General features: G+C 39.8%; 3 protein-coding genes and 1 long non-coding RNA gene across 10 annotated transcripts in view; 3 read left to right on the top strand and 1 right to left on the bottom strand.

Annotated features, from left to right (window-relative positions):
* The first annotated feature begins 13 nt into the window (after window positions 1-13).
* On the top strand, window positions 14-5296 carry LOC115756115. Of its 7 annotated transcripts, none has more exons than XR_007199786.1 (10): window positions 17-349; window positions 480-591; window positions 1683-1810; window positions 2040-2179; window positions 2292-2360; window positions 2502-2640; window positions 2839-2904; window positions 2997-3040; window positions 3303-3528; window positions 5097-5296. XR_007199786.1 is itself a non-coding variant. In XM_030695801.2 (9 exons), the coding sequence occupies exons 1-9, from the start codon at window positions 247-249 to the stop codon at window positions 3387-3389; spliced, it is 888 nt and encodes a 295-aa protein (XP_030551661.1). In that variant the 5' UTR covers window positions 17-246; the 3' UTR covers window positions 3390-5296. The 7 variants fall into 7 exon arrangements, 3 of the variants coding, with proteins under 3 accessions (XP_048141647.1, XP_048141648.1, XP_030551661.1); XR_007199785.1 differs by having other exon boundaries at window positions 4787-5296; XR_007199783.1 differs by having other exon boundaries at window positions 4607-5296.
* Window positions 4520-6086, bottom strand: LOC125316696. The gene is made up of 2 exons (XR_007199787.1): window positions 5782-6086; window positions 4520-5348 (listed from the first exon to the last, which is right to left on the bottom strand). It is a non-coding gene; the product is annotated as an uncharacterized LOC125316696 (long non-coding RNA).
* Window positions 6087-13115: 7029 nt separating this feature from the next.
* The window catches only part of LOC115756127 (salutaridine reductase-like), a 39991-nt gene continuing 25428 nt past the window's right edge, over window positions 13116-27678 (top strand). Inside the window, exon 1 of the mRNA XM_030695813.2 lies at window positions 13116-13170. Within this exon, the coding sequence (XP_030551673.2) occupies window positions 13163-13170 (8 nt within the window). The 5' untranslated portion in view covers window positions 13116-13162. The remainder of the gene's footprint in view (window positions 13171-27678) is intronic.
* LOC115756128 (salutaridine reductase-like) lies at window positions 13455-26870 on the top strand. The gene is made up of 5 exons (XM_030695816.2): window positions 13455-13530; window positions 13616-13682; window positions 13981-14163; window positions 14366-14779; window positions 26790-26870. Exons 3-4 carry the CDS (start codon window positions 14005-14007, stop codon window positions 14738-14740), a joined length of 534 nt encoding a protein of 177 aa, XP_030551676.1. The 5' UTR covers window positions 13455-13530; window positions 13616-13682; window positions 13981-14004; the 3' UTR covers window positions 14741-14779; window positions 26790-26870.

Raw genomic sequence — 27678 nt, 5'->3', positions numbered from 1 at the left:
AAAAAAATTGGAGTGATCAAAATCACGAGACAATAGGCAAAATGTTTGTAATCATCTTTACGGCTTCACGCTACGTCAACATGCGAAAGAACAACGCGCCAATCCTTCAACCGCCCTTTAAATCGGTCGTTTATTTCCTCGACCACTCGTTTTGCTTCTCTCTCGCCCTCTCTCTCTCACCCAATTTTATCGAACACCTTGAGGGAGCTCACCGTCTCCAGTCACTCCATCAAATCCACAGCAGGCATGCTCATCCAAGCTCTCAGCTGGAGCTCCTCTCCAGTTCCCCTCTCTTTCCTTTGCAACAGCGGCCGGAACTGCGGATTGTCGCCGTTCCGATTGTTCAACGGTGAGCTGAGCTCCTGGCATGGACTGTCGCTGCCTGACGGATCGTTTGGATTACTGAAAAACGAATTCATTTCGGACTCCGTCCAGGTTTGGTTACTCTTGACTTCGTGTGTTTTGTCGTGTGATTCTAGTTAGGGGAGTGAATGCAGTGGCGGGTGCCTATTTTGTGCGGAAAAGGAATGTCCGAAGGAGGATTTTGGCGTTCGAGCAGAGTCAGTCGAATGCTGGTGGGCAGAGGAAGAGGTACATTACCGCTAATTGTCTCCTGGCGATGGGCAATTACTCTTCATACTCGTTTTCAACTCATATTCATCTGTAGTTCCTAGTTGCTTCTTTAGGTTATCTAGTTACAATTTGAAAATTAAGTGGATGGAGCGAACAGAAGTTGATCGTACAACAATGCCATGCACAGAGAATGTTTTTTTTTTTTTTTTGGTCGAACAGAGAATGGGGTTGGGGCACATGGAAATAGTGCATTTGCATTTAAAGGGTGGTGGAAGGGCGACTAGCGGCTCCCCTGGGCTGCCACTTCTTCTAAACATTATCATGCTGCTCTGTTTCAGAGCTAGGAGCTTGGTAGAGTGAACTAGGCATGTTTGATGGGGAATTGCTTTACCTTCTCCTTCTGTGGTACCTTTGACAGTATCTCAGCAACAAAACTCAAAGTGGTAAACGAGATTCGATAATAACTTCTTTCATTTATACGCCAAAACATGGTCTCTCAAGAGAAGAAAGAAAGGTAAGTGGGGGTACCTGGTCTTGCTTTAAGCTATAAAAAAAAATTAGCAACACTATGTAGACCTCTTCTTCTGTGTGATATAGTTTGGCCAATAGTCACCTATTTAGGGTTGGTGCTCCTTCCCCACCATTTAAAATCTAAACAAGATCGCAGGTCAATACTGGTTTTGCCCCTTCTCACCTGGAGTAGTCACTTCGATGAAAAGTTTTCGCAAATGTATTCTCACATTTAGCTGGTTTATGTTCCAGCTCCTTCATGACTTAAATGTTATTGGGTGATATATGATTGTGCTTCTTGTTTTTCAGTTGCCATATTATCATCATCAAATGTTTTACATCTGGGCAGTATGAGAAAGGTCTTTGAAAATTATATATTGATTACAGGTAAGTTATCCATTTCAATCAGTAAACCATAAGAAAGATCTATTGACAAATAAATACCCACCATTGTCCACTTTCTGACACAAAAGGCATAATTACTTGTGTGTTGCTTCAATGATTGAGTTGAAACTCTTACTACACTTTCAGTACTATCATTATTAATGTATGAATTGGTTGTGGCGTTTTATTTACTGGTCAAGTTTCATTCTTCCCAGAGATGTTGTGGAGCACATATGTTTGCTAAAAGCTAAGGATAACCTAACTGATGAGGAAGAGAAGGATATGCTGGATTATCTGTATACATCCCAGTATCGAATGGGTGGCATTGTTGCAATATCATTGGGTTGGTTCCTCTTCCACATTCTTGTTAATGTGGAATTGCCCCTGGCATAGTGCTGCATTCGCTTAATGTTTGCTTGAAATTTCTGATTAGTTACTAGTCATTTTGTGACTGTACTGGTAGTCTCTTAAAATGTATTTTCTCTAAATAGGTAAACTGTCTCATGTGTGGTTGCCTATTGACATCCCACATACTTTCTATGCTAACATGCGCGTCCCGGAAACTCCTGTAGGACGTATCGATGATTATAATCCTGAAAGATACACGCATGCTGTTTTTATGCGTTTCCAGAGGAAGGGGGACCTGTTAAAGTTCTACGAGAACCCTTTCTATTTGGGAGTTCTTCAGAAGCATGTGATCCCATACTGCCATGTATGACCCTGCATGTGACTGTCCGCCAATATTTGGTGCCTGTACTGCTTCTGGCCATTATTTTTTGTGGTAGTAAATTTTTTACCATTCAATTTATCTTATTTATCTACAGGAACTACTTAATGTTGATTACGAGTCTGAAGTAGATGACGATATCCTGTCTATATTTAGGAAAGGAGAGGTAGAAAGATCCCTACCACCGAGTTTGATCATTTACTGTTTTGGCAATTCTCTTTTATTTCTCTTTTGTTAGACACATATTGTTGTCTTTACTATCGTATTTTTTAATTTGTGAAGGGGTCCAAATAACTTTTTGAAACAGGAGTTCAATTATGGTGAGGAATTTGTTTTGTTGGTCGAGTTAAAGGATGATGCGCTTGGTGAACTTGCAGAAGATGCACTATTTTCTCTGCATAGAATAGCCATGGAGTCACCATCCTTGATAGTACAAGTTTCTCAAGGTTCGGACTTTGAGTTGAACCTTGTGCATAATATAGCTTCATGCGGTTTTATTACTTTTTTTAAGTCTCTAAAATGGAGCCTAAATAGCTGTCAACTGTAATATGTCTTCGGTGCTCTCGGTACCCTTTTCCTTTTTAGTAGAAAATTGTTGCATTCTGGTCTTGGGAACCATTGTTTTCATTGATTTCACCTTCCAGGGTTGAATTTCAATTCCACCAGTAATATGGAGTACACACACGGCGTTGTGATAAGATTCCGTTCAAGTGAGCTCTCATTCAGTGTTCTATCTTGTCAGATGGCATGAAAATGCCTTTTCTAATTGTGCTGATTGTGTTTTCACTTTATTCTTTTGCAGTTGAAGCCTTCCGAATATTTGTTGGGAGTACAAAGTACAAGCATGTAATGTTTCGAGACATTTGTTCATCATTTTTCACCTTGAGTCTAGAGTTACACGCAAGTACTGTCTCACCCTTTTCCCTTATGAGAAGTAAATGATGCTCAATTATTACCATCTTGACCGGCAGCCATCCTTCTTATTTTTGTCTTTCTTCACCTGTTTTCCAAATGCCCGTTTGCTGAGAAGGAAAATCTTTGATTGCGGGACTTTGCTACGTTCAAGTGGCAAGAATTGCAAGACTTTTGACTTCATATTTTCATACAGATCTGGAGCTCCAAATTCCTGCCAATCACTCGGAAAACACTTTTCATTCATTTCTCGATTGATCCTGTGGGGACGGAACTTATGTAACTTGGAGTAATTAAAAGAAAATTGCAGAGTCATTCCTTATCGTTTAAAACGGTGAACTTTGAAGGCAAATGCTCCTGCTCCAGTTTCCATGTTACTACTGGGCCGGAGCTATTCCACTTCCCTAAAAGAAAGCATCCAGGTGAGCACACTGCCTCTACCTTTTTCTTTTAGCCCCGTATTTTATCCTTCAACGGGCTTCTTTGTGGCGTATTTGTGCAAATTCACTTGCTATTAGTTAGGCCTACCTATGGTGTCTCAATGCTTTTCACCCTTATAATTCTTATATGTACATCCTTTTCTGTTGCCTCAACCTTAAGCATTGAGTGTATTTTGATGTTCTTCTTTATGAAGAACTGCTCTCACCGTGGGGCTTTCTGTCTCCGTTTCCGTAATTTTATGAAATGAGGGTCAAGACCTGCCAACTTGGGGTCACATTCTAAAAGATTTTGATGGAGAAAATGGTGTTGCGTACACGGATATTTTTTTCCTTTGTCTTTTGTGCAGCTCTCTAAATCCTCTTTTCTGATTGGACCCAAATTTGATTTGACAATCCAATGGATGTCTTCATCCATTTGCACGAATATGCAGCACAAGAGACTAGTAGACATTCACAGTCATTGGCAGCCTGATGCGATGCCTCTCTTCGTATTATATTAATTCTTTTCCACATGCTGACAAGGAAAATTTGTCAGCTGGAAATTGGAAGTTGCATCTGTTCAACCTTTCCATTCCAATTATTCTGCTGACCATGAAATTTAACACTCTTCAATACATCCGAATTTTTTCTTTCACTGCTGGAATGAGCACAATGAGCTCTGACGTTCGGTAACTTTACAAAAATATCGTGTCTTCTGTTCTTAGATGAAATTTGGTAATAGAAAAGAAGGTGGCACCCCACCTTCTGGCTACTAGCAATATGAGATAGTACAGTAAACTCAGTTTCTATTGTTGTTAAGTGCTTAGGTTTGACTTTGTTAGCTGATTGAGTACTTTAATGGCTAACACATGCATGTCTATGACTCAAGTTGGTTAGCCATGTGTTCTAATTTGAGTCCACCTCCTCTTTCTCTGTTCTTTTTTCCTTTCACAAACTTGTATGCCCTGACCTTTATCATGTTTCGATCTTTTTGCTGCCTATATGTTTTCGGAAGACAATACTTTTGTAGGTATTAGCATGACAAGAATGTCAATCATTGTTTGTGTTGGATCATATGCAGCCCTTCTGAAGTAAGGACTCGGGCGGCTAGTTACAACCGGTTTTAGCTGCATATAGCGCTTTACTATCCCCGCTTGGTACAGTTGCAAGTTTCTAGTAAAATACACACACTTTCATTCCTTTTCAAAAGTGTATCTATCAAACAATATACATCACTACCTGAAGAAGTATACAAATGCAGAGAAAAGATAGCTGTTATCTGCAAAACTTTGTATGACCAAGAACACGTCTTGGAGAGAGATTAGTTGTGAAGCAGATTTGGTCTGCTGGGAACTTTTCTCTTGGAAACTCCATAAACTGGGTCGATCTCATCTTTGTTGTTGTCTTCGAAGGCTTTTGTTAAGACTTGCTTTGCAAACTTCGGAAAGAACTTACATTCTTCACTTGGTACAGTTGCAAGTTTCTAGTAAAATACACACACTTACATTCCTTTTCAAAAGTGTATATATCAAGCAATATACATCACGACCTGAAGAAGTGTACAAATGCAGAGAAAAGATAGCTATTATCTGCAAAACTTTGTATGACCAAGAACACATCTTGGAGAGAGATTAGTTGTGAAGCGGATTGGGTCCGTCAGGAACTTGTCTCTTGGAAAATCCATAAACTGTGTCGATCTCATCTTTGTTGTTGTCTTCGAAGGCTTTTGTTGAGACTTGCTTTGCAATCTTCGGAAAGAACTTAGCTGTCAGGGATCTATGCAATTCATTACCTGTTCTCTGGATAGTGCGGCAACTGGAGAGCTGAGCGATGATTAACATGGTTGTTAACAACAGAAGCGTTAGCCTATAGTTCGGTGTTTTCATGAATACAATGGGTATCGGTGAGAGTAGAGAGAATGGATGATTTTGGTGGGAAGGTGGTTTATGTGAGTCTGTTTCATTAATGCATGGAGGTTCTGAGCTCTTAAATATAAGGTGCAGCGACCTGTGGTGCGGAAGAAGCCAAAAATTTGAAATTAGCCCTTTCCAAAATGACATAAACAACCTCATTATTTGGTTTAATCTGAGTTTTGTGGACGAGTCCTTGATTGACAAATCTCACCATTTGAAATTATCTTGAGCTCCAAAGTTTTGATGCACCTTCCCTTGCTTATGGGGATGCAATGGGTTATCTCAAAGGAATTGAAGGAGTCTCTAGTACAACATGTAGAGTAGAGATGAACCAGATCATTACTTTGTTGAAGATGAGCATTAATCTTGAGGCCAATTTGGTCCTTGTGTAGTCACTTGAGTTCCAATTTGGGTTGCTGGGTCGTTGACCTTTTATTGTTGGAACCAAGTTAATCACGTTTCGGATTTGATAGTGAAAATTGATATGTTGTTACCATCTTGATGGGAGGACTAATGAAATTCCTTGCGGACACGTGTTGCAATATTGCATTATCAGGTGGTGTCGTATAAGGAAATAGATCGGATAACCCGACGGGAAATCGAATTAGTGGTTGTGGAAAGGGTTGAAGGTACTAAATCGGGAGAACCTAACTCATCAGTATTTAATACGAATATGACGGAAAACTGGCTTTATCAAATTTAAATGAAAAAGAGAATTCTTTATTCTCAATAAACCCTAGTCATGAGTAGAAATGGACGGTCCTTTGAGTGTTTCATGAAGACACTCCTTAGACAGTAAGAAGTAGATTGAGTGGGAAATAAAAATCCTACAGTAAGAATTAGATTGAGTGGGAAATAAAAAGTATGTGGTAGATAACTATCCGTAGGTTGTAAGACAGGCTTGGTTGCGTGCGTGTGAATAGGTTCACTTGAGAAAACTGACTAGTCATTTGTACACATCACACATGTATAATTACCTTAGTCTCTAGCACATCATTCATAAGATTTTCAGGTCTTATGTACATACACACGTATTTGGCAATTCGCCTATATTCTCTATTACTTGCGTGAAATTCTGTGATCGAACGTGTGGACTAAATTCCCATTGTGTCGATGTCATGGACATCAAATCTTGAAGCCTTGAAAACGCCAGGTTATTCAACTTGGAGCTTTCATTAGTTTTCATTCTTAGTCATCTCCATGTAATTGAAATTAAAACCCAGACTCCCTCTCTCTCTCTCTCTCTCTCTCTCTCTCTCTCTCTCTCTCTCTCTATTGGCTTATGACTTCGTCTGGAAATGTAAGCTGAAAGCAATAGAAATGACTGCTAGTCGGTCTAGTTTTACCTTGGAGCCATCAGGTAAGTTGAAAGATCGACTAATCACTCCCTTATACAGGCTAATTCACTTGCTAGTTTTGTGATGCCGATGTATCAGGGACTTGTGGCACGTCCATCGCCTCCGAAGGATGGGTAGCTTAAAATCACTCTAGTCTGTCTCTAGTCCCTACGTTTGATCAAGCTTCGGTTTGTGGTGATCCTATGGCTAGATTGACAGAGAATTGCTCTATCAAGGTCGTTATGTATGCGCATGACACGAAGGGCATTTTTCTTATCTTCACCGGGACCGATCACATAGCAATTTACGCAATTCACACGCATAAAATATCAGACGATAGCTACATTTTAACCCCCTTTGATGGCTTAGAATGACAGTTGATTGCAATGGGGGCATATTAAACTCGATATGAGCATTCTCTTGCAGAGAGGTTAGATAGAATAACGTACAAATGGTGGAATCATAGGCATCTGGGGCCATTAATTAACGTGACACATCATTAGTTTAGGATTATATTTTCATTCTATTGGGAATAATTTAGATTGCCTGCGTGAGGGGCAATGGTCTTGTCACCAAATTGACTGCCATTATTGCTACGCTCGGGGGCAAATGTTGAAAGGCTTTGGATGATTTCGTGAAGGAAGTTGCCCACAACCACCCTTTTGGCTGATATCTCAGATGGTACTTTCAAGTCCATTGTAGACGAAGACTTTTTGACTAAACTCTGGTTTTGTGACATTATTGGAGAGGCCAGTTGCTTCAAAGTCTTTCATTTCATTTCACTAACCGGACCAAAGAAGTTTGAATTAGCAGGGTGCGTGAAAGTCGATCGATGGTATCGCTGGAATGCGCTACTAATAAAAGATATGCTTGTTCACCGATGGTTCGTGTCGACATTAAGCCATCGGAAGGTTGGCGTTTTAATTGGGCCATGAGGACAAGTTGGTCGTCCGATAAATGAAAAGAGGTCAGAGATATCACTTGATTGGAATGCTTAGTATAAGGATTTCACAGAAAATTATCTAAAAAGTCCTAAACCTGTCGCACACTTTTAACAATTCAATCCCGAATATCTTAATAGTGTTAATTGAGTCATAAACATTTTCACATTTTGCTAATTGAGTTCAATTTAGGCAATTTTGGCTGGAAATCGCTAATGTGGACGTAACCGGTCTCACATGGCATGCCGATGCTGACATGTACAATTTTAATAAATATTTTAATATTTTTTTTCAATTTTTATCATTAATTTTTTTTTTCCTTTTATTTTTCAATTTTTTTGGCTTATTGGGTCCAGCCACATTAGGAAAAAATAACAAAGAAAATAAAAGAAAAGGAAAAGAGGAAAAAAGAAAAGAAAAGAATTTTTTTTTTGGAAAAACTAATAAAAAAAGTTGGTCCATCTTGGCCATGCCACGTGGGATGGCCGATGTTCACGTCAACAACTTCCGGCCAAAGTCGGGCGGATATACTTAATTGGTAAAACGTGAAAATGTTGAGGACTTAAACGACCAAATTAAAAGATTTATGATTGAATTTGTAAAAACACAATAAGTTTAGAACTTTTTGGATAATTTTTCATGGAATTTCGTTAGTACGGTTGCTCTTGTCGTTCTAAAAGTTTTAAGTTTTGTTTGGCTTGCACTTTATATTTCAAGGATCCCCATCAAAAAAATTAATTTAAAAAACAAAAGTAGAACTTTAACAATTTTGGGAATTGTAGCGGTGCTTAAAGTTTTAAGTTTTGTTTGGCTTGCACTTTATATTTCAAGGATGCCCGCCACATCAAAGCTGAAAACTTTAAGGGTGCTCCTTCATTACATGCTGAAGAAAGAATTGTTGAAGGCCACCAAAGTGAAAAATATGGACCCATAAATTGATACCGAGGAAGGTTGAACTATCAAATTTCGGGACTATGATGTCCTAACCCGCACTGTCTTTACTGGTGCTTCATCAAATCACACTTCATCGATACAATGTCATAAATTGCACAATTTGTCTTAATTCTCGTGGAGGAATGATAAGCCGGATCAAGTCTCAAACGAAGTCGCTATTTATGGACCCGGAGCTTGTTACGGGGAGCTTTCGCAATCTGACTCCACCGCGAATACTTCATTGATGTTCTACGGGCGTTGCGGCTCAAGTCCAACTTAAGGGTTGTCAAATTAGGTACGAAGATTATGTGTACCGTGATTGTTAAGCCACTTATGGGTGTGTTTGGTTTAGCATTGCCAAAGCCCCTTGGGCAAATGCAAATGGCATTTGACAAATTTTCAAAGAAGCTTTGGGGTGATGCAATTGCATCTCTGAAGCTCTTTAAAAGCCTTTAGCTCAAGGGAGGTCCCAGGATGCTTTGGAATGTTGTCTTTTCGGAATGCAAGTACAATTTTTTTCTTCCAACTTTGCCCTTACCTAACTTTTATAATCTTCAGCCTAAAAAAACTTTTATAATTCTGAAAATATCCATACCTAACGCAACATCACCGGTGGACGGCCGATAGGCATCTAGTGAGACTCCGGTGAGATCGGGATGTATGTGGCTAGCCGACATGCTAGAGGTCCATCGACCATCGCTTGGGTTTGCATGATCCTAGGCTACGGTTACCCGAGGTTCGGTTTGATGACCTTGGCCGAGGCTTCCAACATTAGATCTGGCTTGTTGGTAGCTAGAAGCCTCGCCGGCCTCCCAGCGAATCACCGAGTCATTGCCGGTTTTGAGCTTTAAAAAAAAAAAAACCAAAAATTCTTTTCAAAGTGTGATTTCGCTAAACACCATCTAGCCAAAGTTGTTTCCCAACATACCTTAAAATTAAAATTTACCAAACGCTATTTGCATTTCAAAGAACTACTTTAGCCCAAAGACTTTTACATTTTTCCAAAAATATTTTCCCAAAGCCAAAACAAACTGCACTAGTCTTGTAGATGGAGTACATTCGAAATCACCAAGAGAAATGCAAGTGCTTTTTTGCGTGAGTGCACACTTTTAATTAGCTAACAAAGTGAGTAATGGAGGAACTTCATGATGAATGAATGTCTAGTTTGGATTGAGTGCTTACCATAGCATGCATATCATTAGGGTTAAAAAGGGTGGAAAAGTTCAGCGCAATTTTGGTGAAAAGACTGCTTGAGATTTTAATTTACCGTAAACTTGAGGGACTTGATTTTAAATAGTGTGAAATCATGGTCACTGCCCACAACATTGCCACACAACAACATGGCCCAACTTTTATTTTTTTTATTTTGTTTGGTCATACATAGCCCAACTTCATTAGCCTGCTTCGCCATCATTTGGGCTTATTTTAGAACAACGAAATTTTGTGTTGGCAATTCTAAAGTGCTTCAATTGATTTCAATCCTCGGTGGATTTTGACCTGAAGTGCTCTCTTTCCAGTGAGTTTACAGTCAAATAAAAGCTCTTTCCCGGTACTAGAAGACCAGATTCTCCTATGACGGAATGCTACTGGTCGCACTTACGTTGCAACGATTCTTGAGTACTTCGAAAAATTAATATCGCTCGAATGGGAAGTCCAAAGCGTTATCCGTAAAATTCTACTGTTTCGCGCCGCCCTAAAGTTTGTTTACTTTATGATTTCACAGTTCGATAACCTCTAGAATTGGCCGAGCAACCGAAACTCCATACTGATTCGAAACTATAGCTTAACCAAGAAAATTTATTTAATTGGACGAATTAACGCTTCCCATTCTTACCGAACGCTTTGAAACGTAAGTAATCTAGCCTGTCGAGATTTCGGAATCGTGCATGAGTCGAAACCCCTTTCGTCTCTCTCTCTCTCGATTTCCACTCTTTTCTCTTCTTCTCCTCGTTGGTTGCCTACTTTTCTTCTTCTTCTTCTTCTCCTTCTGTCTCTCTATTTTTCCTTTGAACCATTTTGCAGAAGGAAATAAGAAAATGGGCTGATGAAAGTGCGGTGAGAGTAAGCTTCATGGGCTTGTAATACGGTTTGGAGAATTTGACAAAAGCTTACGTTTTTTCTTTGTGGACCCATTTGTTACGGTGTACTCCTCTTAAAAATAGATTTTGTCATCGAAATTCAACTTACCTCAATTTTTTCCTCTTCGAGCTCTTAATTGACCTCTCTCAATGTGATTTTGCTATTGTATCTTCACGTAAGGAATAATTCAGTGTCGTAGCACTTGATTTTTTCTATGAACGATGTGAATAGATTGCTCCTCAAAAGTTCTTCTTTAACCTAAAACGTGTTAAACACATGTTCAGGATTTGACACATAGAATTGATTAAATATATGTGTAAGTAAAATAGTTTAATATTTTCTATGATGAAACAATTTAACAACTAAAAGAGATACCGGTAATATTATAGTTTAATATTTTCTATGCTGAAACAATTTAATAACTAAAAGAGATAACGGTAATATGCTACCGCCTTCGTCCTATGACCTAAAAGCACCAACACTCTCCGGAGGCTTTCGTGTCGTGTCGTATTCGATACTCTCCGACATGCAACCGACATATAGTCAGCGCTCCAAACATGCGATGTGCGAGTCTAGCATCCCGATAATCCATTTCGACACGCGCGAGATCAATTTTAAGAATTTTCAATAAATTATGGGTCAAAATGTTAATTTATCAAAAATATATATACTTAAGTCATATACCCAACCACCCTCAAATCAATATACCCAGCTAGCCAAAGAAAAACCTAACTGTAAATCCCTAATAGAAGAAAAAGAAACTAACGGCTCATACTTTAATATATACATGATAATTTATCATGAATATATAAAAATATATATTTAATATACAACGTGTCCCAACATGTCGGAATTCTCTATTTTTTAAGAAATGGCATGTTGGCGTGTCGTGTCGCATATCGGTGTCGGTGTCGATGCTACTTAGCCTATGACAAATGTTATTCAGTGCTTCTTTTTCTATTTTCCCAATTATCCGTAAATTCCCAGCGAGAGCATTAAGAAGGATCTCAGTGACATCAATGACTAAATGGAAGAGAAAATGGAAAATTTGGTAGGAATTTGTAAAGAATGTGAAGGAGGTTGTGGTGGAAACCAGAGGCCGGCCAATGGTTTTATCAGCTTACGTCGTCTCTCAATGTCAAGTCTCAATGCTTCTACTAGAGTCACGGCTTAAAAAACTGTCGAAAGACCGTACGTCCAACATGTTCTTTAATGGTCCTGCGATAATGACGTTTTGATTAAGGAGGGAGCCACTTTTTTTTTTTTTTGGTTTCTGCACTGAGATGATGGGGAAAAGTACACTAGAAGTGCCATAACTTGTGTACGGCGTTCACTTAAGTGTCATAACTTTCAAAACATTCATTTAAGTGCCATAATTTTCAAAAATCGTTCACTTGAGTGCTACGTCGAAGCAAAATCGTTCACTTGAGTGCTACAAGAACTTTTCCGCGCGTGCCACGTCATCTTTCCGGCGTCTACAGTAACTTTCCGGCGTGCTACAGTAACTTTTCCAGTGTCCGCAGTAACTTTCCCGGCTGCCACGTCAACATGGCACTCAAGTGAACGATTTTTAAAAGTTATGGCACTTAAGTGAACGTTTTGAAAGTTATGGCACTCAAGTGAACGCCGTACAAAAGTTATGGCACTTCTAGTGTACTTTTCCCGAGATGATGAGAGTTGAGATGCATAGATGTAGAGATGGGGAGGAGAGGGGAGCATACGAGCTATACTGATAAAGTATTAAGTTTTGACCACGCATGTTCGTGTGAAATTTTGGCCATGTACATTCGCGAAATGAATAGAACTGGCTTTGATACAATGTAAAAAATTCAATCCAAAAACTTAAACTAATAAGTGAAAAAGAGACCACATAAATATAAAGAGCGTTTAGAATCCATTGTCAAACAACATGGGATAATACTTCAATACAACTGATCTAGCGGATCTTGAGACGTAAATGATCACATGAAGATCTTTTATCTTTCCCCTTTCTATGTCAATTAGATAGTTTGTTCTATTAGTGGTGCGGTGAAATTCGTCATTCGTGTCCATTTCAATTTTCAATGTACCATCTGACTAATTGTTGGATCACAAAGATCTTAACATATATTCGTACTTTAATTGGAGCAAGGGAAGTAGAAAACCGAGCCCTTCAAAGAAAGACATCACAACTTAGATAAGAATGACGAGGAGACGTCACGGCATACGCTAAAATATTCAATAACCCACGACCAAGTATAAACCTATGACGCACTGGCTGATGTTTTCTCTGCTTCTTTATTTGGCTAGACAGCCGAAAAAACATGACTTTTCTTTTTATCCTTTCCCTGTAAATACTCACTCGACAAGCCACAGCTGAAGAGCCAAGACCCACCAAAACCCTCCGGAAAAGGAAAAGTTAAGGCAGATTTTAACATTTCAAGCTCTTCATCAAATGGACAGGTACTGCTCGCTTCCACCACTCTTGATGAATCGTCGAAACCGGTTGGATATGATGTATCTCAGAACAAATGCTAACCCTTTTGATTCTGTCCTCGTTCTTCTGTTAATGTTCGTAGGGTTGCAGTTGTAACGGGTGCCAATAAAGGGATTGGATTAGAGATATGCAAGCAGCTAGCTTCAAATGGAGTGTTTGTTGTATTGACCGCGAGAGATGTTACTAGAGGGAATGAGGCTATCGAGACGCTTGTGAGTATTGGGATCTCCAATGTGGTCTTCCATCCGCTCGACGTGGTGGATAGGACCAGCGTCAGCTCGCTGGCGGATTTCGTCAGGGCTCGGTTTGGAAAACTCGATATTCTGGTAAAATCTATGGATAGGTCACTCGTTATATTACGTTTCAACTAGATTGAGAAAAAGAGCCATACAAGAACAATTTGCCTTGCAGGTGAATAATGCAGGCATAACCGGAGCTACATTCATGAAAGAGGACTTTGGTTTTGACAGAAGATATAGTGAGTTGTCTCAAACTACTACTGCGAAATGCGTTCTTTATATAATTTTTATCATCTGATTCATAGAACATATACAACATCGAGGCGTAAATCACACTGCTTTTGATTAGATATCTGACATGCTAATTCGAAGCTGTTAGTTTGAACGTTATCCTGTTCTCTTCTTGACATGAGAATATTCCTTCTAGCATAATGTTTGGGGGCATCCATTGTTCTTCCTTTCTTCCCTTTTATTTATCGAAATCAAGAAGCTTAAATTGGCTAACACTGTCGTCTTTTTCATGTAACCTTGTTGCAGATTAGAGGTCCGAAGGCCAAGTCCATGAAGGAGTACTTCAAGGAGACGTATGAATCAGCAGAAAAATGTCTGAGGACTAACTATTATGGAATCAAACAAGTAACTGCTGCTCTTCTACCTCTTCTTCAACAATCAAGTATGCCAAAAGTAGTCAATGTCTCCTCTTCCGTTGGCCAGCTTAAGGTATGCACTTGATTGTCTCATATTGTCGTTTAACGCAATGACAAGCCTGAACATAAGGAGATTGATTGAAGCTCATGACGTGAGAGAAATAAAATTGGATAAGTAAATAATCCACGCATGCTCATTAATTCCTCTAAAATTACTAGTTACTTGCGTATTCTGTCATGACAAGATTCATTCATCTTATCCTTCTTGAAATCAGTACATTCCCGGCGAGAATATAAAAAAGGAGCTCCAGGAGATCGATACCCTCACGGAAGAGAAAGTGGATGGTCTGGTCGCGCGATTTCTGAAGGATATGAAGGAGGATGCGGTGGAAACCGGAGGCTGGCCGATCCTTTTATCTGCTTACATCGTCTCAAAGGCAACTCTCAATGCTTACACAAGAGTTTTGGCGAAGAAATACCCTGAAATAGCCATCAATGCTGTGCACCCGGGTTACATCAAGACCGACCTAAGCCACAACATTGGGTTGCCGGTCGAGGAAGGTGCGAGAGGTCCTGTTATGGTGGCTCTAATGCCGAAAGATGGACCTTCCGGGGCGTTCTTCAATCGTACAGTGGTATGGACCTTTTGATCAAGATTTGGATGGGTAGCGCAGAGAGGCTACGTGGGTTTAAACCCTATCGACCCCATGATTGCCATGGCCACAGGGTCTGCGACTACACACTGTTTGAATCCGACTACCAGGCGTGCTTGTCTTCGGCGGGCGACCAGCAAATGGACTTGAGGATTGTAGGACTAGATACGAGGACTATTACTTTACAGAATGAGTCAGCCATTGATGCCGGAGCAATCCTTGAAGGTGTCGAAGGGCATTAATAATTTTTATCTTTTCAAGAGTAGTTGAGTAACCTTTAGATTTCCAAGTCTTATTAAGTTGTATCGCGTCTTTCCTAAGAGTCGAGTTCTAGTTCCTAGACTTTAATTGTGTTTTCTATTTTCCAAGAGTCTTTCGATATTTCCTAAGAGCCTCATTAACTCAAGCTTGGAGGGTTGTTCCATGCTCACCTATATAAGGGCATTTCGATGAATGAGAACGGCAGACTTGATTGATAAATTTAATTGAGCCTTTGGCTTGCTAACAAGAAGGAGTTCTTGTTTCTACTCTTATCCTTTGGGTGGATTCCCATTGGTGGCGAGAATTCTATGCCTTAATTCCTCACTTGTATTACCTCCTACTTCTCTACACTTTCTCCCGGCGTCAAGTTGGTATCGGAGCTTTGGTTCAATGGCTGGTCGTCTTCGACGTGGACCAAACGTTGATTCCCCGACGGCTCGACAAAGAGACCTATGAGACGTGGAGGTGGATGATTTAAGGAAACAAGTGCAGCAATTGCAAGAGCGTTTGCAACGCTTCGAACATCCGGGACGTGATGATCTGCGTCACGATTCAGATGGTATTCCCTCCGACGAAGAAGATGTCTATCCCTTTGCTAGTAGTGATGCTTCTAGTGCGGAGAGGCTTCCTCGACGTCAGCATCAAAATCCTCATGGATTTCATCGAGATTCATATGTGAAGATTGATATTAATTCGAAGGGAAGCTTCAACCGGAAGAATTCATAGATTGGCTACACACAATCGAATAGGATTTTCGACTATCAAGACACACCGAATGATCGAAAGGTAAAGCTCGTCTCCATTAAGCTTAAAAAGCACGCGTCTATTTGGTGGGAGCATTTGAAGAAGCAAAGATCTCGTGATGGAAAAAGTCATATCATCTCATGGGAGAAGATGCGAAAAGAATTGAAGAAGAAGTTCCTACCGATGAACTATCGCCGGAATACTTTCCTCCAATTCCACAATTTGAAGCAAAAGGAGCTGTCCGTGGAGGAATATACTGCGGAATTCGATCGTCTTATGATGCTCTGTGATGTTTCTGAGGCGGAGGAGCAAACTGCTGCTCGGTACCTTGGCGGACTTCGATATGAAATCGGTATTGTTGTCCAACTTCAGCCTTATTGGACTTATAATGATGTTTGTCAACTTGCTCTTAAGGTTGAACAGCAGCTTAAAGAGGCTCGTGTGAGTTCGCGATATCGGAACAAAGAAAACTATTCCAAAGGGGAGAGTTCTTCTCTTCCTAAATCAAAAGTTATCACCGCGAAACCCGTGTCGAAGAATAGTGGAGCATCGAGTTCCAATCGCTCTAATTCTATCAAATGCTTCAAATGCCAAGGGTTTGAACATATTGCTTTTGATTGTCCAAATCGTAAGATTGTCTCTCCGGTGGAGGAAGAGCTTGAAGAAGGCAATCATGAAGACTCCCCTAGTTTTGACGAAGAACCAGAGGAGGGAGATGGGGTCATCTACGGCGACCAAGGAGAGTCTCTAATCCTTCGTCGAATCTTGAATGCTATTCCCGACGGAGACGGTACGTGGCTTCGGAACAATATTTTTCACACTCGATGTACCTCTCATGGAAAGGTGTGCGATGTTATCATCGATGGAGGAAGCTGTGAAAATGTTGTAGCAACAACGATGGTGGACAAATTGCGCCTTAAAACGGAGAAGCACCCACAACCATACAAGCTTTCTTGGCTTCGCAAGGGAAACGAGGTACGAGTCGATAAACGATGTCTCATTGATTTCTCCATTGGAAAGAAATATATCGATGAAGTATGGTGTGACGTTGTCCCCATGGATGCTTGCCATTGCTTCTCGGGAGGCCTTGGCAATTCGATAGAAAAACAAGGCATGATGGGTACAAAAATACTTATGCTTTCGAGAAAGATGGAGTCAAGATCATCTTGGGTCCTTCCAAAATGGAGAGTATTCCTAAACCATCTATTGGGGAAGGAAATAACTTGCTCTCTAAATCCGAAGTCGATAAAGCTTTGGAGGATTCGATGGAGGCATATGCTCTTGTGGTGTTAGAGGAGAATGAAGAACGTTACGATGTTCCTGCTCGGGTAACACCTGTACTCCGTGAATTTTCGGATGTTGTTCCGAAAGAAATTCCACTTGGTCTTCCACCCATTAGAGATATCCAACATTGTATTGATTTCGTTTTGGGAGCTGTTATTCCTAACGAAGAAGCTTATCGAATGAGTCCAAAGGAGCATGAAGAGCTACAACGACAAGTCGATGAGCTTATGGCTAAAGGTATGGTGAGGGAAAATATGAGTCCCCGTGCTGTCCTTGCCTTTCTTGTACTGAAGAAGGATGGTTCCTGGCGTATGTGTATTGATAGTAGAGCGGTAAACAAAATTACTATCAAGTACCGCTTTCCTATTCCTCGGCTCGATGATCTTCTCAATCAACTCTATGGTGCTACTATTTTCTCCAAAATTGATCTTCGGAGTGGATATCATCAAATCGGGATGAAGGCTGGAGATGAATGGAAAACCGCTTTCAAAACCAGATATGGCCTCCATGAATGGATGGTTATGCCTTTTGGCCTCTCTAATGCTCCAAGAACTTTTATGCGCTTCATGAATCATATTTTCAAATCATTTATTGGCAGCTTTGTTGTTGTTTACTTTGATGACATTCTTGTCTATAGTTCGACACAACAACAACACTTGGAGCATCTTCGACAAGTTTTTCAAGTTCTGCGGTGTCGCGACCCTCGATCTCGTCGGCGGGAGATCGTGGGCTAATGGGTCGCCCTTCGGGCCCAGTTGTATGTGGACCTTCAAATGCGGACCTCTCCCAAGGCCTATTACCCAAATCGCGACGGAAGATAAAAATCGGATCGACCTTTCGGTGTGGTCTAGTGACATGTGCTACGTGTGCATGCCTTGGAGTCGCCACCAATCGTTTCATGGAAGGTACAATTGGAAACCCTATTGAATAGTCGGGAGTTTCTATTCGATTCCGCAAGAACCAGAGAAGTGGGTTCGAGGACTTAGTTACGTCAATTATCCTAATTGACGCCCTTTCGGTACCTAAGTTGACTGAATTTTCTAACCTTAGATTTCATGCAGACGAATGGGGTACGGATCCTAATCTAGGAGTTCATACGGATGGGAGTGACTACCCTAGCAAATCACAATCAATTAAAGTAAATGCGCAAATCAAAGAATCCATAACATGCTGATAAAGCACATCAAATCGGCATAGAATTCCTAATATAGCCCTATTGGCTCGGAGAAAAGGTATTCAAAGCATAGGAGAAGATCGGGAATGATTTGGAAGTCATCCGCCCATGAGGGGCAAAATCGTAATTTTGAGAAAATATGGGGACGATTTGCCAAAAAGGGAAAAATCATCATTTCAGAAAAAATTTGGAGTGAGGAAAGTTGAAAATAGGATTGGCCATTTAAATTGACCCATTTCCTAATTTTCGGTATTTTTTAGAGGCTTACAGGAATTTCTAAAGACAAATTACCCCTAAGGGGTAAAAATGTCATTTTTGGAAAGATAGGGAAAAGAAATCTCAAAAATAGGATTGGCCAGTTGATTGTGGCCATTCCTCAATTTTTGGGAATTTTTGGAATTTTTGGGAATTTTCTACAATTTTTCCTAATTTTTTTTATTTTTTAATGATTTTCTCGATTTTTTTATTTTTATAAAACGGACCGGGTCAACCCGGTCAACGGACCGGTCAACCCGGTCCACGAACCAGTCCGCCCGGTCCGGACCCGCGCCCGAACCAGCGCTCCCCGAAACGGCGCCGTTCCATACCAAGCGCGCTAAAAAATTTAAAGATTCCCGCTCAAAAATTTCAACGCTCGAGATTTCGCCACGTGGCGCGAGGACATCAGTCGGATTCATTGACTGGAATCGACGGCTCAGATTGAATGGAGGCTTAATCTCCACCGCACGATCTACATACCGAGATCAACGGTTCAGATCAAATGGTGAGATTAAATCTCAATCGTTCGATCTAATCACTTTTTTTATTTTTCTGAAAATGATTTTATTTATAATTCGAAAATTCGAAAATTTGATCCAACGATCGGGATGGTGATGCGTAGCCAAACCTGGGCCACGCGATCACAAAATATTTTTTATTTTTCGAAAAATGGAATATATTTTGAAAAAGTGATTTTTATTTTTCGAAAATTCGAGATCTCGACACGTGGCCTATTTTAGGCCGTCGAATCATTTTTTTTGTTGTAACAAAAATGCCGACGTGGCCGCCACGTCGGCGACAGCTGGCCGTTGACCCGGTCAACTTTAGTTGACCGGTCAAAGAGCTCGCCCGAGAAGATGATCGGGGCCGGCAAACCTCGCCGGCGCCTCGCCGGAACCCGATCCCGACGCCCAAATCAACCTAAAATGTCACGGTTTTCTTTCCAATTGATTCCGAGGCTAACCTATGTCAACATATTTCAAGTTTAACGCGAATGACTAAGCCGAACTAACCTAAACCGGCCTCCAATGTCCGGCCGAACCCGCAACTTCCGGCGAGCGAATATACATCGACTACCGATCATTCAAACCGAGACTTAAGCATATAATCCACATCAATAATGGTTCGGGAAACTCACCCGATCATCCTTACGAGTTCGGAATCAACCGTTAACAACTTCCGGAGCGAGGCTCCGGCGAGGTATATACGCAGGTTTGGATGTACGGTTTTTTGACCACATCAATGCATAAAAAGGGGAAGCAAGGTTCAGTAAACGTTTTAGACGCGAGCGAAAGTGTAAGAAAAGTGAATAGACAAAATCGCAGACATGTAGTTTGGATCGGCATTCCTTGATCCATACGGGCATTTCATCGAACAGGTATCACGCTAATGCTATGGGGTGAATACAATCTGATCATATACTAGATTATGCAAAACCGAGTCTACGTCCGTACTCGACTAACTTAAATCATTCAAAACAATTCATCGATTCAGTTCGGTATGGATAGAATCAACTCGGATCGCAAACTCGCAATGTTCGCCGGAAAACTAACAGAGAAGTCCGAGCTCACCTTTTACGTTGGAGTTGATCCGAGGCGCGACGGCAACGAGCTCCCCTCCGAGACGCGACGACAACGAGCTCCGATTAATCTTTCGCTCCTTTTTTCTCTCGCTTCTCCTCTCTATTCTCCTTTCTTGATCCTCCAGCTCTCTCTCTCCTTTCTTTTGTTCGTTTTTTCTGCCCTCCTCCCTTTCTCTCCGTTTGTGAGCACTTTTTTTGTTTTGTTAACTTCCTCCTAACCGTCGGCTGTTCCAGAAGCTTCTTGAAGCTTCTTCGCGGAATAACAGACTCAAGGAACGGCCTCCTTCCCTCTATCTTGCGCCCGTGACACTTTGGGAGAGACGATGAACATTGCCGAGTCGCCGGGTCGGACCCGGCAGACCCGGTTCTTGCAAAGGAAAGCCAAATTGAGGTAGCAAAACACATTTTTTATGAAATTGATGCCAAAAATCATTTTCCCAACCTGGATTCCCTTTGAAAATGTGATTTGTGTGAAAAATTTCTTTGAAATTGAGTGAAAACCCCAAATATTGAGTAGGATCCGAAATTGATTTTTATCAAATTGGAGTCCTTAATGAAAGAATTATTGTCAATTGAGCCTACCATTAGATTCAGAAGGTCAAAAACTATAGGATAGGGATCTTGAGGTTCCATGGGTGTCTCTCAATAAAATTTAATTTTGAATTTGGCCTTCTAGGGACTAAAATGAAAGAATTTTATGTGCAATCAAGTCCCTAATGCCGAAATTGAACAAATTAACGTGCAATTGGATCAGAATGTGAAGTGGAATGCCAAAGAATCATGTCACAACCCTCAATAGTGAAGAAAGAAAAATAAAATGACCCCAAATGGTATTTTTATGTCTAATTTGTGGGGTGCATTTGTGAAGGAACATACAAATCCGGATTGAGATTTTCAAATTTTAAGAGGTCAAAGTGAAAAGAAAATTAAAATAAAAATATTGACTATTTTTCTGTATTTTTGTGACCTCGACTGATATTTTTTCTTGATTTTTTTTTGGGAATTTTCCTATTTTCTGAAAATATCAAAAAATGCGAAAAATATGAAAAATTATTTTTTGATCAAAAATGGTTCCTCGAGCTTGGCCAAGGCTACCAAAGTTGATTTTTCAATTTTCTAATTTTTTGTGAATTTTTTTATGAATTTTCAAAGATAAATCGAAAAAAGATTGATTAAAAATCGAGTGTCAACATGCGGGAGCAAAAATTGTATGCGAACTTGAAGAAGTGTCATTTCTTTACCGATAGCCTTATCTTCTTGGGTTATGTCGTTTCTGAAGAAGGCATCAAGATGGATCCCAGCAAGGTGGAGGCGATCTTGAGTTGGCCGGTGCCATCATCGATTCATGATGTCGGGAGTTTCCATGGTTTGGCTTCTTTTTACCGTCGATTCATCAAGCATTTCAGCACCATCATTGCTCGAGGAAGAGGCATAGCATAGCTTCGAACTCCTTAAAAGGAAGGTAACCGAGGCTCCTATTCTTGCACTTCCAGATTTTAATAAAGTCTTTGAAGTTGACTGTGATGCCTCTAATGTCGGAATTGGTGCGGTTCTTAGCCAAGAAGGAAAACCACTTGCATTCTTTAGTGAAAAGCAGAATAATTCCCGTAAGAATTACTCTACTTACGATAAGGAGTTTTATGCTATTGTTTGGGCTTTGGATTATTGGCAACATTATCTGTTGTTCAAAGAGTTTGTTCTTTATTCGGACCATGAAGCTTTGAGGTATGTAAATACTCAACATAAACTCAACACTCGACATGCCAAGTGGGTTGAGTTTCTTCAAGCTTTCACTTTTCTCATCAAACATAAAGCTGGAGTTCTTAATCGCGTTGCGGATGCATTAAGCCGTCGACATTCATTGCTTTCCACTATGAAAGTAAACGTTATAGGCTTCGACGTGATCAAAGAGCTTTATGAAGATGATCCAGATTTCGGTAAGATTTGGAAAGATTGTTCCAAAGGTCCAATTCAGCAATTCTTTTTGCAAGATGGATTTCTTTTCAAGAATAATTGTCTATGCATACCAAGAGGTTCTTTGAGAGAAGCCATTATCAAAGAAGCTCATGGAGTAGGCTTAGCGGGTCATTTCGGAAGAGACAAGACGTACCCTCTTGTCAAAGAAAAATTTTATTGGCCTCGAATGGAGAAAGACGTCATAGGGCATGTGGATCGTTGTCGAACTTGTCATATTGCCAAAAGTCATGTGCAAAACACCGGTTTGTCCACTCCATTACCGATACCAATGGCTCCTTGGGAAGATGTGAGTCTTGATTTTGTGGTTGGCTTACCTCGAACGCAAAGGGGTAAAGATTCAATCATGGTGGTCGTTGATCGATTTTCCAAAATGGCGCATTTTGTGCCATGCAGCAAGACATTGGATGCGACTCATGTAGCGAATCTCTATTTCCAAGAGATTGTGAAACTTCATGGCATTCCAAAGACAATGACTTCCGATCGGGATTCCAAATTCGTCAGTCATTTTTGGCGTACACTTTGGAAAAAGCTCGGCACAACTCTTCAATTCAGTTCTTCTCATCATCCTCAAACCGATGGGCAAACTGAAGTTGTTAATCGAAGTTTGGGAAATTTATTGAGGAGCTTAATTGGAAGTAATCTTCGACAATGGGATCTCACTTTGGCTCAAGCTGAATTTGCTTAAAACCGTTCTTCAAGCCAAACAATCGGAAAGAGTCCTTTTGAATTGTGTATGGGAAAAGTCCTATTAGTCCATTGGACTTAGCTCCACTTCCCATCATTCATCATTTTAGTGGAGACGCTGAAGCCCATGCTGATTATTTAAAAAGGCTCCATTCCCGGATTCAAGAAAGAATTATGAAGCACAATGCCAAGTATCGAGAAAGAGCGAACAAGCATTGACGGTCTACGGCTTTCAAAGAAGGAGATTTGGTTTGGCTTCATCTTCGGAAGGAACGATTTCCTCGAGGTCGTCATGGAAAATTAAAGCCTAGAGCCGATGAACCTTTCAAAGTTCTGGAAAGGATCGATGACAACGCATACAAGATCGAACTCCCTGGTGAGTATGTTGTTTCTGCAACGTTCAATGTTGCTGATCTTTCTCCTTACCATGAAGAAGACAACGAGGGAAACTCATGAACGAGTTTTCACGCAGCAGAAGCGTATGATGCCGGAGCAATCCTTGAAGGTGTCGAAGGGCATTAATAATTTTTATCTTTTCAAGAGTAGTTGAGTAACCTTTAGATTTCCAAGTCTTATTAAGTTGTATCGCGTCTTTCCTAAGAGTCGAGTTCTAGTTCCTAGACTTTAATTGTGTTTTCTATTTTCCAAGAGTCTTTTGATATTTCCTAAGAGCCTCATTTACTCAAGCTTGAAGGGTTGTTCCATGCTCGCCTATATAAGGGCATTTCGATGAATGAGAATGGCAGACTTGTTGATTGATAAATTTAATTGAGCCTTTGGCTTGTTAACAACAAGGGGTTATTGTTTCTACTCTTATCCTTTGGGTGGATTCCCATTTGTGGCCAGTATTCTATTCCTTAATTCCTCACTTGTATTACCTCCTACTTCTTTACACTTTCTCCCGGCGTCGCCCATGGTCATGAGGAGGCTGAAACTCGGGTATATAGTAATAAGTACTTGATCATCTCAACAAACGATCACAAAAGCTTATGTTGTTCTAGTGAAACGCTGTACAAGTACTTGGTTTAGCAAAGAATTATAAGTTTTATTGTCTGATGCATTGCTAATTATGTGGACGATCTCTTTGTACTTTTTTGAATGTTTTTTTTTTGGTAAGGTACTTTTTTTTTTTTTGTAAAGGTAAGAAGTGTATTGAACTAAAGAGCGTTGTTTACAAAACAAAACCTCCGCCGCACACCACAGAAGTTTCGCAAAAGCGCAAGGGTAGCTCGAGTAAGAAAAGCAAAAGAAACAGCAAGGGGCCAAACAAATGGCCGGCTACACATATAAGAGAGGCCGAGAGAGCCGGACTAAGAACCCGTGTACACCTCTACTTTTTTGAATGTTTATAGCCAATATTTAGAACGGAAGGGTTTTTTTTTTTTCTTTTCCACTCTTTTCCCACTCTTCACAAGTGTTTTAATTATATTATTTTTTTTGCATTAATACCACAAAAAAATTCAAATTAATATACCTATGACAAATTTATCTCAAACTATTTTTTTATCATGAAAAATCCGAAATTGGTACACTTGCAAAAACTTTATCCCAACCTATTTTTTTAACCATGTAAAGCCTCAAACCGGTACACATGTGATAAATTTACCTCAAACTATTTTAACCACCAAAAATCCTAAACCTGGACACAAGTGATAAATTTTTCCCATATTGGTACATTTATGACAAATTTACCATCCGTTAGTTTCCGTTAAATTGAGTTAATACCACCAAAAATATCAAATTGATACACATGTGATAAACAAAGGATAAAAACCTCAAATGGGCACACTCGTCAACCGCCACGTGACATTTAACTCAAAAATTTGATGAAAAAATTTAACGAAAACTGACAGATGGTAAATTTATCACAATTGTACTAATTTGGGGTAAATTTGTCATAGGTATACCAATTTATGATTTTTTGTGGCAAAAAAATAGTTTGAAGTAAATTTGTCATAAATGTATCGGTTTGGGATTTTTTATGGTAAAAAAATAATTTGAGCTAAATTTGTCGCAAGTGTACCAATTTGAATTTTTTATGCTATTAACCCTACTTCTTTTATGACCCACTATTTAGCATGTTACGATTAAACTCTACAAAGAAAAGAAAGTGGTTCCCCTCTTTTTGTTTTGCATTTTTTCTTTCTTTCTTTCTGTCTTTGTGGGTCCCACTTTCCTTCTTCTACTCACTTCTCTCTGTGCTCTCTCTTGCGGGCGACCCTCTTCTTTCGACACCTTTGATGTCTATATGCAGCAATGCCGTTTGGTATAGCATTGTCAATCAAGGGCTGGTCAAAAGTTTTTCTCATTTTGGTGGGGCCATAATGCTAAGGAAGAAGAGGGGGATGAAATTGTTTGGGGGGCGAACCTAATCACTATGCAGGGAAACTCCCGTTTTGATCTTTTGACCCGAAAAGGGAATTGGGAGTGTGACATGGGCGACGTTCTCATTATGGTAAAATCAAGTGGATCTTGTGCTGGTGTTTGTTCAGCAATTTGCAGATACACGGACCCCACTAAGTGTTGCTCCAACGGAGTGTATCCGATCGCCATCACCGAAGTTAACCAAGTTATTGAAGCCTCTGGTGTTATTATTGAGGAATGCAAGGCTACTATTGGGCAGCATGAGACCATTATTCATATGTATTTTTAGCAAGGGAAGGGCCCCATAAAATATTGCGGGAAGCAAACGATCGAACAATAAAATTAACAGAATAAGAAAATAAATCGGACATCATATTTACGTGGTTCGGTTGTAGAAATCTACATCCATGGGAAAGCAGCAATAAATTCTACTATAGATCAAGTGATACAATGGAGATTACAACCATACTCGAGTGACTCAAACACTCTCAATACTTCTCAACCCCAATTGCACCCATTAATTCACGTAATATTTAGCTCCACAATTCCTCACGAAATAATTTTCCATCTCACGAAAGAATTGTAGAAATCTTAAAAGCAAGATTTTCTATTAGCTATAAAGCGATTGCAGTTTTTCCTAGGATGCAATTAGCGAAGCCTATTGATGCGCGCCTTAAATCTCACAAATAAGTTTTTATCCATGCACATCTACTTCGGTGAAAGCTCACGTTACCAAGCGAACAACCCATATGTACAATAAAGAATCTCCGATCGAATTACACTGGAAGTCAATTTCTTTACTTTCCCCTTTTGCTTTTTGTGGACCGATTTAAAGCAGGAATTAATCTCATTTTCTTAATTTTCTTGACGGACAATATAGGAAATCTCCAACATGGATATCATCAAAACAAATATTCAAATTCATCTCGGGTCGGCCTTCGTTCGTGAGCTCAAACTCGAGACACATTTTGACATAAAATATGCTCATTGATTGGACAATGGGGATGCACAAAAGAGGACGACGGAAAGAGTTCACTAAGATTACAGATTATCGTCAGAAGTGAAATTTTGGGCACACACACAAGAGACTCAAGACCAAAAACCAAAAACCACCCACCTAGATTTTTTTTTTTAATCACCATCTTCAATCCACAAAAGTCACCATCATGTCGTTTCTAATCCCATTGATTTATTGAGTTGTTCGTCTATTCAAATTTTGCTCTCTCATTTTATCTGTTCTAATTTCTTGGGTTAGTTTCAATCCAGCCATAAGCATGCCAAGTCAACACATGTTGCGATTCAAAGCTGGCTTGCTTCTATTACTGATTTGTTGTGTTGTGGCCGCCTCACATTTATCGTTAATGGATCATTTAGCTCACTCATTACTGCAGGACAAGCCATTAATATCAATCAATAGTTTTACCGGAGGAATAGGTTATGCTTGATTTTGAATTATTCTCGATTTAGTAAGTTGGACATCAAGAGCATTGTTGTTGGTAGACACATAAGTGTGGAAGGAAGAGAATTACCCATGAGAGAGAAGAAGATGAAGGAAAGTGGGACCTTAAGGAAAGAAAACAAAAAGAGAGGGCCGTCACATCGACTATTGAAAATGGGAGGCCACACAAGGATAATATGGTCAAAGTATTAAGAAAGGGAGTGTTTAAGTCAAAAGAGAAGCGGAAAAAACGTGGCAAAAAAATATTTTAAGTAAATATTTAGTGTTATGTTGGGAACATTATAAGATCACCTGCATTGGGGTATCTATTTGCAACCAATTCATTCATCCACATCATTTAGTACTTAAGCAAAACAAATAATTAGCAAAGTCCGTGTCAACTCAATGCTCAATTGAGATGGAATTGATTTCGACAATAAGCATACACGTCGATCATACTAGCCACCACCTAATCCTCTAGGGATTGTTTAATTAATATTAACAACAATCTACTCACCACTTGCATTCGTAATGCAATGAGTCGATTACATAAATCCCTAATTAAAACTAATCACCCCAGTAAACTACCCACCAATTCACATGCATCACGAGCCTAGGCCATGCATCTAGAAATCACATGCAAAAGGTCAAGCAAACATGCATTTAGGCTAAATAGCTTTACTAAGTGAACCAAGTTGGGTCACTCATCCAATTTTTTATTGATTCCGAGCAATTATGTATGCATTCAATCGAATGACCAAATTATCTACCCATTGAGTGATATTTATACCATTAGAAAGCCTGTGAAGTCTATTTTAATTTTCATTAGACCACTTGACTGGATTTGGATCCTATTGACCTGAATTTGACCCGAAACCGAACCTACTCCAGATTTAATACCATTTCGACTTGAAAATTAGAAAAAAATAGGAAAAATAGTAAATGAACCCAAAACGACACCAAAATTTACAGACAACTAATTCTCCGAGAGCTCTCCAAGTTTCTTTTAGGCTTTTCGAAAAAATTTCCCTAGTTTGCCAAAATTACCAATTTTCCCCTGAAGGTCAGATTCTATAAGTTTTGTAGTTTAGTCCTAATCTTGTGCGAAATTCACAAAATTAACACCCTATATTTTATACCCATAGTCCCAAACTTTCCAAATTTTCAAT

Source organism: Rhodamnia argentea, chromosome 9 (genome assembly GCF_020921035.1).
Source record: "Rhodamnia argentea isolate NSW1041297 chromosome 9, ASM2092103v1, whole genome shotgun sequence".
Taxonomy (NCBI): domain Eukaryota; kingdom Viridiplantae; phylum Streptophyta; class Magnoliopsida; order Myrtales; family Myrtaceae; genus Rhodamnia; species Rhodamnia argentea.
This window is presented reverse-complemented; position numbering and strand designations above follow the sequence as displayed.

What these genes read in the sequence shown, in the direction of transcription:
- LOC115756115 (XM_030695801.2), top strand. Translation starts at nt 247, where the DNA reads ATGCTCATCCAAGCTCTCAGCTGGAGCTCCTCTCCAGTTCCCCTCTCT. An exon ending in GCCGTTCCGATTGTTCAACG is followed by an intron (nt 350 to 479) that starts GTGAGCTGAGCT and finishes GTGTGATTCTAG; the next exon opens with TTAGGGGAGTGAATGCAGTG. An exon ending in CTATATTTAGGAAAGGAGAG is followed by an intron (nt 2,361 to 2,501) that starts GTAGAAAGATCC and finishes TTTTTGAAACAG; the next exon opens with GAGTTCAATTATGGTGAGGA.
- LOC115756128 (XM_030695816.2), top strand. Translation starts at nt 14,005, where the DNA reads ATGAAGGAGTACTTCAAGGAGACGTATGAATCAGCAGAAAAATGTCTG. An exon ending in CTTCCGTTGGCCAGCTTAAG is followed by an intron (nt 14,164 to 14,365) that starts GTATGCACTTGA and finishes TCTTGAAATCAG; the next exon opens with TACATTCCCGGCGAGAATAT.